Below are 10,914 nucleotides of genomic sequence, written 5' to 3' on the forward strand. Positions count from 1 at the left end.
TGAACCTGGGTCCTCTGAAAGAATAATAAATGCTCTTAACCACTGAGTCATCTCTGCAGTCCCCTCCCCTTTTCCTTCCTTCCTTTCTCCCTCCCTCCCTGCCTCCCTCCCTCCCTCCCTCCCTCCCTGCCTCCCTCCCTTCCTTCCTTCATTCCTCCTTCTCTTCCTCCCTCCCTTTCTTTCTTTCCTCCTTCACCTTTTTTTTTTTTTAGACAGGGTCTCTCTTCAAAGCCCTGGCTGGCCTCAAACTTGCTAGGTAGACCAAGAGGCCTCAAACTCATACAGATCTTCCTGCTTTAGCTTTCTTAGTATTGGGATTAAAGGCATGTGCCACCATGTGCCCCTGTCCCCCCAAGACTGGAATAATTCTTCCTTCACAGTAATAAAACAGCCAGGTGGTGGTGGCGCACGCCTTTAATCCCAGCACTCGGGAGGCAGAGGCAGGCGGATCTCTGTGAGTTCGAGGCCAGCCTGGTCTACAGCGTGAGATCCAGGAAAGGCGCAAAGCTGCACAGAGAAACCCTGTCTCGAAAAACCAAAAAAAAAAAAAAAAATTGCTTTAATTATGTATTTAAAATTTTGAGGCAGGATCTCATAGCTAAAAGCTGGCCTAGAACTTGCTATATAGTTAAGGATGACTTTGAACTTTTGATCTTCCTTCAACTCATAAGTGCTAATATTATAGTTCTAGGATATCCAGGGCTACACAGAGAAACCCTGTCTCGAAACCAAACCAAACCAAACCAAACAACAGCAGCAGCAACAACAAAACACATAAAATTCGTATGCTTGTGTTATGCCGTTTGTGTGCGGTATTGTGGAGGAGGCATCTGTGGCAGGAGCAGAACTCGGGGCCTGTCTACAAGAGCAGCAAGTTCTCTCAACTGCTGAGCCAGGTCTCCAGTCCCTGTAATACTTATTTTATAAACAATATATCTGGTAAAATTTTTTTTCTTTAGCAAAAAGAGTCACAAATGGCAAATGTTTAAGAAGCCTTGATGTAGAGCTCAAGGTCAGCCTGGGCCGCGAAGCTAGATTCCGGCTTAAAATAAACTCCCCACTTGATCTTAGTTGCAAAGAAACAGACCTCAAAGTTGGATGTGGTGGCTCTGTGAGTTCCAGGCCAGCCTGGTCTACATAGGGAGTTCCAGGCCAGCCTGGTCTACATAGGGAGTTCCAGGCCAGCCTGGTCTACATAGGAAGTTCCAGGCCAGCCTGGTCTACATAGGGAGTTTCAGGCCAGCCTGGTCTACATAGGGAGTTCCAGGCCAGCCAGGAATATGTAGAGAGATGCTTCCTGTCTCAAATAACAACAACAAATCCAGAGAGGCAGGTCTCACCTTTGACCCTTTCACTTGGAACTCACACTGCCTCCTACCTCTTCGCTCTGATTGATTTTCCCTTGTCAGGAGCAAATGGACATGTGAAGCTGAGGGCTCTGCTGGCCCCAGATCCCCCAGGAGCGGGAATGTCCAACTCTAGGGGGCAGCCCTGGTCCTGTCCTAATCTGTCTAGAGATTCTGGCTTTCACCCCTCCAGGAGGCAGACCCCAGAGCAGTACAGAAAGTCATCTGGTCTCCGGCAGAGGGCTCTGGGGGAAGGAGTATTAGGGGCTTTTTTGGCTTCCGCTCTTCTTTGGTAGGGCAGGAGTTAATGATGAGTTGCAACATCTCTCTGGGCTGAGTCACCTCCCACTGCTCCCCACAGATGGTTTATAAAGAGGACCAGAGGCTGACAGCGAAGACCTTGGAGGTAAGAGTCCCCGGCCTAGGGCTGCTCCTCCAGGCTCCCAGAAGTCTCAGGTCAGAGGGCTCAGGCAACCGCTGGAGCTCTTGTCCGCTGGGACCATGGACTGGCAACAGTTGTGGCTGGCCTTCTTACTTCCCATGACAGTCTCAGGCCGGGCTCTGGGGCCTACAGAGAAGGAGGCAGTCTTGGTGAGTCCCCTGATTGACAGGGATTAGCACGCTATAGTCTTCTCTAGGTTTCCCTCTTGCCCTACAACCTACCTGCCTCTCCCTATTTCCTCGGCACCCTGATCTATGTTGCCCACCTCCTGCTCTTCTCCTTGTTCCATCGGAGGCCCCCTCACTCACGCATCAGTCCTTTCGTATCTGTCCCCTTCTCTCCTCATGGGTCTGTTAGGTCATTTGGATTGTTTGTTTAAGACAGGGTCCCCCTGTGTAGCCCTGCCTGGTCTGGAACTCACTATGTAGACCAGGCTGTCCTTGAACTCACAGAGACCTGCCTGCTTCCATTTCCCGAGTGCTGGGATTAAAGGTGTGCGCCACCATGCTCTGCTTCTGTTCCGTCACTCGGAAGCTGTACCCCGAGACTAAACCTCTTTCAACCTGCATGGCATTGTAGGATTACCTGTTGCAGTATGGGTATCTACAGAAGCCTCTGGAAGGAGCTGATGACTTCAGGCTGGAAGATATCACAGAGGCCCTAAGGTGAGACTCTAAGGTCACAAGGTACATGCTTTCCTATCGGAGGTGTCAAGTCCTCCCCTCTCCCAGGCTCACCTCTGCCTGACCCTAATCCACAGCAGGGATCTGTCTAGGTGAGATGGAGAATCAGGAGGAGGAGCCCACAGATCAGGTGTGGTGGCACACAGCTGTGATCTCAGTCCTGGGGAGGCAAAGAAGAGTCGGGTGTGATGGTCCACGCCTTTAGTTCCAGATTCCCGGCACTCGGGAGGCAGAGGCAGGCAGATCTCTGTGAGTGTGAGGCCAGCCTGGGCTACACAGAGAGTTCCAGGACAGCTAAAGCTATACAGTGAGACACTGCCTTAAAAAGGGAGAAGTGGAAACGATGAAATCCTGGAAGGATGGCTCAGCAGTTAAGAGTACTTGATGCTCTTACAGAGGACCAGCACCAACACCAGGAAGCTCACGGCCTCCTGTGACTCCAGCTCCGAATGATCTGATGCCCTCTTTAGGCTTCCTTAGGCACCCAAACGTATGTTAACAACATTTACTCATAGAAACACACACAAGAATGAAAATCCTTTTTTTTCCCCCCAGAGACAGGGTCCCTCTGGGTAGCCCCAACTGTCCTGGAATTTGCTCTGTAGACCAAGCTGGCCTAGAACTCATAGAGATTCACTGGCCTCTGCCTCCTACCTCCTGAGTGCTGGGATTAAAGACATGCGCCACCACCGTTCAGTTAAGAACAAAAATTTTAGCAAAAGAGCTGGAGGCTAGCTTGGACCACACGTTGAGTATTTATCTTTTTTTTTTTAATTTTTATTATTACTTTTTGATCCCAGTCTCACACTGTAGCTTAGACTGGCTTGGAACTCCTTGCAATCCTGCTGCCTCAGCCTCTACTATGCTATAGTTAGAGGTGTGAACCACCATGCTGAGCTGGAGTCCCTGTCATTACACCTTTAAATTATTTTTGATGATTTCATACACACACACACACACACACACACACACACACACACGTATGTATGTGTGCGTGTGTGCGCCTGTGTGTGTGTCCGTGTATGTGTGTGTGTGTGTGTGTGCACACGTGTGTCATTCACCCCATTGCTCTATCATCTCCCTTCCATTCCTCCTGAGTCTCTTCCCCAAACAAGATCCTCTTCTATTTTCTCTATGACCCACTGAGTTTAATTAGGGCTGCTTGTTTTACAGTTTCTTTCTTTCTTTCTTTCTTTCTTTTTTTTTTTTTTTTGGTTTTTTGAGACAGGGTTTCTCTGTGTAGCTTTGCACCTTTCCTGGAACTCGCTTTGTAGACCAGGCTGGCCTTGAACTCACAGAGATTTGCCTGCCTCTGCCTCCCGAGTGGTTTTACAGTTTCTTATTACATTTATTTATTTGTGTGGGTGTGTGCACACATCCCATGGTACATATTTGGAGATCCAGTTCTCTCCTTCCACCATGTGGGGCCTGGGGATTGAATTTACGTACTCAGGCTTGGCAGCAAGTCCTTTAACCCACTGAGCCATCTCACTGGCCCATTTTGATGTAATTTTTTTGGTTTATTTATTTATTTTTTTTTTTTGGTTTTTCGAGACAGGGTTTTTCTGTGTAGCTTTGCGCCTCTCCTGGAACTCACTTGGTAGCCCAGGCTGGCCTCGAACTCACAGAGATCCGCCTGGCTCTGTCTCCCGAGTGCTGGGATTAAAGGCGTGCGCCACCACCGCCCGGCTGGTTTATTAATTTTTATTTTATGCACATATGTATGTGTACCATGTACATGCTTAGTGCCCAAGCTGGTCAGAAGAGGGCATCCCTGCAACTGGAGTGAAGGATGGTTGTGAACTACCATGTGGATGCTGGGAATTGAACCCGGGTCCTCTGTAAAAGCAACACCTTAACCGTTGGGCCATTTCTCCAGCTCCCGGTTTTGATTTTTTGAAATAGGGTCTCGTGTAGCCCAGGCTGGTCCTGAACCTGCGATGTAGTGAGTGAGGTTCATCCTCACTCCTGCCTGCCTCATCCTCGAAAGTGCTGGGATCACAGGATGAGCCACCATGCACACCTAGCCAGCCCTTGCCTCAAAAACAAAGCAAATGAAGCTGGAGAGATGACTCAGTGGTTACGATCACTGTCTGTTCTTGTAGAGGACCCAGGTTTGGTTCCAAGCACCCACATGGCAGCTCACAACTATCTATGACTCCAGTTCAAGGGGATCCAATGCTCTTTCCTGACCTCTGTAGGCAGTACACACATGTGGTATACTTACATACATGCAGAGGAAACACTGATGATACACATAAAATAAGAATAAATCTTAAAAATAAAAACAAACCCAAACAGCTAGACACAGTGGCTCATATCTTTAATTCCTGTGCTCAGGAGGCTAAGGCAGGAGGATTGCCATGAATTTAAGGCCATCCTGGATTACAAAGTGAGTTTGAGGCCAGCCTAGGCTATAGAGTGAGTGAGACCTTGCCTGGAAAGACAAACAAACAAAATGAGAAACATGGCCTGTGGATTCTCCAAGGCCTGGAGACTCCTTTGGATGCTCCTCCTTCACAGCTAAAACACTGACATTTACAGCCCACAGGAGGCACCGCATGCATAAAGCTACAGATTGACTTGGTGTGATGTTCCCTTTTGTGGACGCTTCATTCATTATTTATTTATTTCTATTCTGTGTTCCTTTGTATTTGGCTGATTTTTGCTGCTGCCGTCTTTTTCTTTATGGTCCTACGACAGAAGACCCTATGACGGGCCATGGGTGGGTGAGGTTGCCCCAGTACAGGCCGGGAGGAGGGCCCAGCGGGGCTGAAGTGGGTAGGACCTCAGAGGGCAGCACAACAGCTGTGCAGGGAGACTCTCCAGAGGGTGGCCAGGGGGTGAGCGGGGTTGCTCACCTGCTAGATTAGAAAGCTAGAATGTGAGGAAGGAGAGGAAGGCTATACTTCAGGTCAGTCTTCCTCAAAAGATCCTGAAAATGGAGAGATGAAGTTGGAGTGCCACCATTTCTACAGACTAGAAGACAAAGCCCCAGTTATGAGCACTAGAGACTGGAGTGTCCTCTTCAGCTTTAAAGACCTTGTGTCATTCTTTATCACTATTTCGGGCAGGAGGAGGCCAAAGATCCATCCCCAATTTCCAGCCATTCCAGATCCACCTGCCCTGCCCTTGTGCACCGGCCTCTCTCTCTTTCTAGAGCTTTCCAGGAAGCATCCCAGCTGCCAGTTTCAGGTCAGATGGATGATGACACAAGGGCCCGCATGAAGCAGCCCCGTTGTGGTCTGGAGGATCCCTTCAACCAGAAGACCCTTAAATACCTGCTTCTGGGTGAGGACTGAGCCTGGGAAGGGACGGAGAAGGCTGCCTGGCCCTGAGTGTGGGTAATACTTGCTGAGTTACCTGCGATGTGTGGGTAATACTTGCTGAGTTACCTGCGATGTGTGGGTAATACTTGCTGAGTAACCTGCGATGTGTGGGTAATACTTGCTGAGTAACCTGCGATGTGTGGGTAATACTTGCTGAGTTACCTGCGATGGAGGGCAGCGGGCACCCTCACCCTGAACAGCTCTCTTGGTTGTGTTTCTAACTTACTTTCTGGTCCCTTCACCAGGCCGCTGGAGAAAGAAGCATTTGACATACCGCGTCTTGAACCTGCCCTCCACCCTCTTACCCTCCAGAGCTCGGGCAGCCCTGCATCAGGCCTTCAAGTACTGGAGCAGCGTGGCCCCCCTGACCTTCCGGGAGGTGAAGGCTGGTTGGGCTGATATCCGCCTCTCATTCCATGGCCGCCAAAGCCCATACTGCTCCAACACCTTTGACGGGCCTGGTAGGCACTAGTTCTTGACTTTCAACAGACTCAGCAATACACTGTCTCCTTGAGCCAGTGACGCTGAGATCTTTTTTTTTTTTGTTTTTGTTTTTTGTTTTGTTTTTTTTTTCGAGACAGGGTTTCTCTGTGTAGCTTTGCGCCGTTCCTGGATCTCGCTCTGTAGACCAGGCTGGCCTCGAACTCACAGAGACCCGCCTGGCTCTGCCTCCCGAGTGCTGGGATTAAAGGCGTGCGCCGCTACCACCTCCCGGCTGGACTCTGAGATCTTAAGGTTCAGGTTGTCGGTTCTGCCCAAAGACACCCGGTACTCTGACCTTCTACTGTTTCCCAGAGAAGCCGTTTCTTGTCTAGCCAGGCCCTTAGCAGCTCCCCTCTTTCAATCTTATGCCTGGCTTTCATTTCCTCTCTCAAACCTCACCCTGAGAGGAGACCCGCTCACAGAGGAGTGGCTGGGGAGGTGAAGATTTTGTTTTGGGTTTCCCTGACTGATGACTAGGAAGTCCGGAAGAAGCACCTAGGCTAGCTATGGCGGTGCATCTTGCATTTTGTGTAGCCCAGGCTGACATAAAACCCATTATGCAGCTGAGGCTGATCTTGAACTTCTGATCCTCCTGTGTCCACCTTCCAAGTGCTGTGATTACAGGTGTGTTATCACATCTGAACGTAGCTTGAGTACATAGTCAGCAAATGATGCTCTGTCGACTCTAACCTTACCGTCTACCTTTGCCTTTGCCCAGGAAAGGTCCTGGCCCATGCTGATATCCCAGAGCTCGGCAGTGTACACTTCGATAAAGATGAATTCTGGACTGAGGGGACCTACCAAGGAGTGAACCTGCGCATCATCGCAGCCCATGAAGTGGGCCATGCCTTGGGACTTGGGCACTCCCGATACACTCAGGCACTTATGGCTCCTGTCTACGCTGGCTACCAGCCCTACTTCAGGCTGCACCCAGATGATGTAGCAGGGATCCAGGCTCTCTATGGTGAGCATGAGAGTCAGTCTGACTAATATCTCTCTAGGCTCAAGGAGACAATAGTTGCTTTCATGGAGTAAAATGGCTCCCCCCCCCCCCCCCCGCCTCTTCCTCTGCCCAGTTCTTCAAGCTATTCATCTTCAAAAACTGTCTCTATGTTTGACTCTTATGTCTAATCTCCCTTCCTGGACTTTCTTCCCTCACACCCTACCTAATTCTTTTGTTGTTATTGTTGCCTGTTGCTTTGAGACAGGGTCTTTATTATCCTGCTCCAGCTGTCCTGGAACTTGCTATGTAGTCCAGGCTGTATTCAAACTCATGGAGACCCTCCTGTCTCTACATGCCTAGTGCTGGGATCAAAGGTGTACACCACCATGCCTGGCAACCCCATTCTTGAAGATGCAGAATATACATTTCAGGAAACTTCCTTCCCTCTGGTACTTCTCAAAACAAAACTGTGTCTCCTGTCTATTGCGGACCACAAAGGGAAACTCCTTAGAATTCCCTTTTCCATCTCTGTGGGGCCATTGAGCAGAACTTACAGCAGACAGGTAGAGAAGCTGAGTGCGTTGCCTTACTTCACTTTGCAGGCAAGAAGAGCCCAGACACAGAGGATGAGGAGGAAGAGATTTCCACTGTGTCACCAGTGACCACGAAACCCAGTCCCATGCCAAACCCCTGCAGCAGTGAACTGGATGCCACAATGCTGGGTGAGGCCCTTCCCGAATAGGCTGTTTACAGGCAATGAGGGCAGTCTATTGACTCCAGGGCCTGGACAGATGGGGATGATGTGGGACCAAAGCAGGAGCATTGGGGGCTGGACCCCAGGAAAAGGCTGGTGACCAGGGAAGATGTGTAGCATGGAGAGGGAACGCTCAGAGTCAAATTAAAAGAGGGCTGCGTGAGCCCGGCGGTGGTGGCGCATGCCTTTAATCCCAGCACTCGGGAGGCAGAGCCAGGCGGATCTCTGTGAGTTCGAGGCCAGCCTGGTCTCCAAAGCGAGTTCCAGGAAAGGCGCAAAGCTACACAGAGAAACCCTGTCTCGAAAAACAAAACAAAACAAAACAAAAGAGGGCTGCGTGGCTGGGCAGTAGTGGTCCACGCCCTTAATCTCAGTGCTTGGGAGGCAGAGGCAGGTGAATTTCTGTGAGTTCAAGGCCAGCCTGGTCTACAGAGCGAGTTCCAGGACAGCCAGGACTGTTATACAGAGAAACCCTGTCTCAAACAAACAAACAAACAAACAAACAAACAAACAAACAAAAAAGTGGAAACATAGCCAGATGGAATTGGCTGCAATGTCTATTAGAGAGGATTTTATTTGTACCTGGTTTTAAGATTTTAAAGCTACCTGGAATGGGGCACTAGCTCTCCAAAGAGGAACAGCTGACTAACTGGCGGGCTGTGAAGAAGGGAGAGACTCAGCACTGTGTCTTCCTTCTCTGCCTTTTTTGAAGTTGAGTGAATTTTTGAAGGGCCCATCAGTGGCCAGTCCGGAAACTACCTGAGACACTCATGGGTCACTCATTATCTTTTAAACTTGTTAACATGCTTCTGCTCTCAGGACCCCGTGGGAAGACCTATGCTTTCAAGGGGGACTACGTGTGGACTGTAACAGATTCAGGTCCGGGCCCCTTGTTCCGAGTGTCTGCTCTTTGGGAGGGGCTCCCTGGAAACCTAGATGCTGCCGTCTACTCTCCTAGAACAGGATGGATCCATTTCTTCAAGGGTAAGTGGGGTACTTAGGTCTTGCTTAAGGGCCTGGTCATTAAAAAGCTGAAAACGGGAGGGGGCATCGAGAAGCTTCTGAGAGGGTGAGAGAGGGACCGAAAGCTCCCGTCTGATGACAGAGGCAACTTGTTCTTCCTTTACCATTCTCAGGAAACAAGGTGTGGCGGTACGTGGGTTTCAAGATGTCTCCTGGCTTTCCCATGAAACTCAACAGAGTAGAACCCAACCTGGATGCAGCGCTCTATTGGCCTGTTAATAAAAAGGTGTTCCTTTTTAAGGTATAGCAAAGTCAGGGATAATCTCTTCTGAGGAGGGCCAGGCTGCCTTATACTGAGGGGCAAGTCTCACCCTTACAGGGGGACCTTCTGCAGTTTGGATCAGCCTCTGAGGTCCTAAGCTATCTCATTCTCTTCTTCTCACCCACTCCAAATCAGGGCTCAGGATACTGGCAATGGGACGAGCTGGCCAGCACTGACTTCAGCCGCTACCCCAAACCAATCAAGGAATTGTTTACTGGAGTGCCAGACCAACCCTCAGCAGCTATGAGCGGGCAAGACGGCCAAGTCTACTTCTTCAAGGGCAAAGACTACTGGCGTCTTAACCAGCAGCTTCGAGTGGCAAAGGGCTATCCCAGAAATATCACACACTGGATGCACTGCCGTCCTCAGTCTCCAGACACTAACTCGCTAACTGGGGACACTACTCCCCCCACCACAGACACCATCTTGGATACCACTCCCTCAACCATGGACTCAATCTTGGACATGACTCCCTCAACTACAGACTCTGCCACCCTTTCATCCCCCACTAATGTCACCCCGCTAGGGGCCTAAGAACTAATCAATGTTATCTGCTCACTAGGATTGTGCAGATGTTATAGCATTGGCCCTAGCCATAGACCTCATGCCCCTAAATATTCCAATTCTGGACACCATTTTCCTGTGCTCCTAGAAGATGCCCCCTTAATTCTGAATTAGTCCCAAATTCCCATTTTTCCTTGTCATATAGCTCTTTCAAGTGTGCCATCTATTCTCTGGTGGAGGGAAATTGTCGATCAGGGTTTTGGTTGTTTTTTTTTTTTTTTTTTTTTTGAACAAGGTCTCTCTCTACATAGCACTGGCTATGGCTATCCTGAAATATTCTATGTAGACCAGGCTGGCCTCAGACTCACAGAGATCCACCTGCCTCTGCCTCCTGAGTGCTGGGATTAAAGGCATGTGCCACCATGCCTGGATAGCATTCTTTTATTTTTATTTTTTATTTTTTATTTTTTTTTTTGGTTTTTTCCGAGACAGGGTTTCTCTGTGTAGCTTTGCGCCTTTCCTGGAATTCGCTTTGGAGACATTCTTTTATTTTTATTTTTGTGTGCATTCGTGTTTTGCTGCATGTGTGCCCATGTGAGGGTGTCAGATCCTCTGGAACTGGAGTTACAGATGGGTGTGAGCTGCCATGTGGGTGCTGGGAATTGAAACCAGGTCCTTTGGAAGAGCAGCCAGTGCTCTTCACTGCTGAGCCATCTCTCCAGCCCCTGTGTTCTGTGTTTTTTTTTTTTTTTTTTTTTAAAGAATTTAAGGCACTGTGACCATGCCTGGCTGTCAGTTGGGTCCTTAGCTGACAGGAGGCAGTGGCTGGGCCACTGGATGCCTGGGTTCTGTTCTTCCCACCTAAACCGAAGAAACAGCACAGCAGGTAAACTGAGCAAGGGCTTTGGAATCCTTGAGCCACTGGACGGTGGCTTTCAGCAAGTTAATTACCCTTGTAAAGCCTTGGATTCTCTATTAACAAAATAAGGTTAATATCAATGTTACAGGGTTGCTATGTTATATGAAATACTATATGTGAAGTGTCTGACGGGTCTGACACATTTGTATTTAATAAAGGCTAACTTCGTGTATATTCATATATATATATATATATATATATATCATACGTATATATGCATCCTATA

General features: G+C 49.1%; 1 protein-coding gene across 1 annotated transcript; it reads left to right on the forward strand.

The window, feature by feature from the left end:
• The first annotated feature begins 1,744 nt into the window (after nt 1-1,744).
• On the forward strand, nt 1,745-10,852 carry Mmp19 (matrix metallopeptidase 19). The gene is made up of 9 exons (XM_052753702.1): nt 1,745-1,937; nt 2,368-2,453; nt 5,632-5,762; nt 6,046-6,261; nt 7,002-7,247; nt 7,829-7,948; nt 8,800-8,964; nt 9,117-9,244; nt 9,401-10,852. The coding sequence occupies exons 1-9, from the start codon at nt 1,848-1,850 to the stop codon at nt 9,797-9,799; spliced, it is 1,581 nt and encodes a 526-aa protein (XP_052609662.1). The 5' UTR covers nt 1,745-1,847; the 3' UTR covers nt 9,800-10,852.
• The last annotated feature ends 62 nt before the right edge of the window (nt 10,853-10,914 follow it).

The sequence above is a fragment of the Peromyscus californicus genome, unplaced genomic scaffold (genome assembly GCF_007827085.1).
Source record: "Peromyscus californicus insignis strain IS unplaced genomic scaffold, ASM782708v3 Scaffold_24__1_contigs__length_46423439, whole genome shotgun sequence".
NCBI lineage: Eukaryota > Metazoa > Chordata > Mammalia > Rodentia > Cricetidae > Peromyscus > Peromyscus californicus.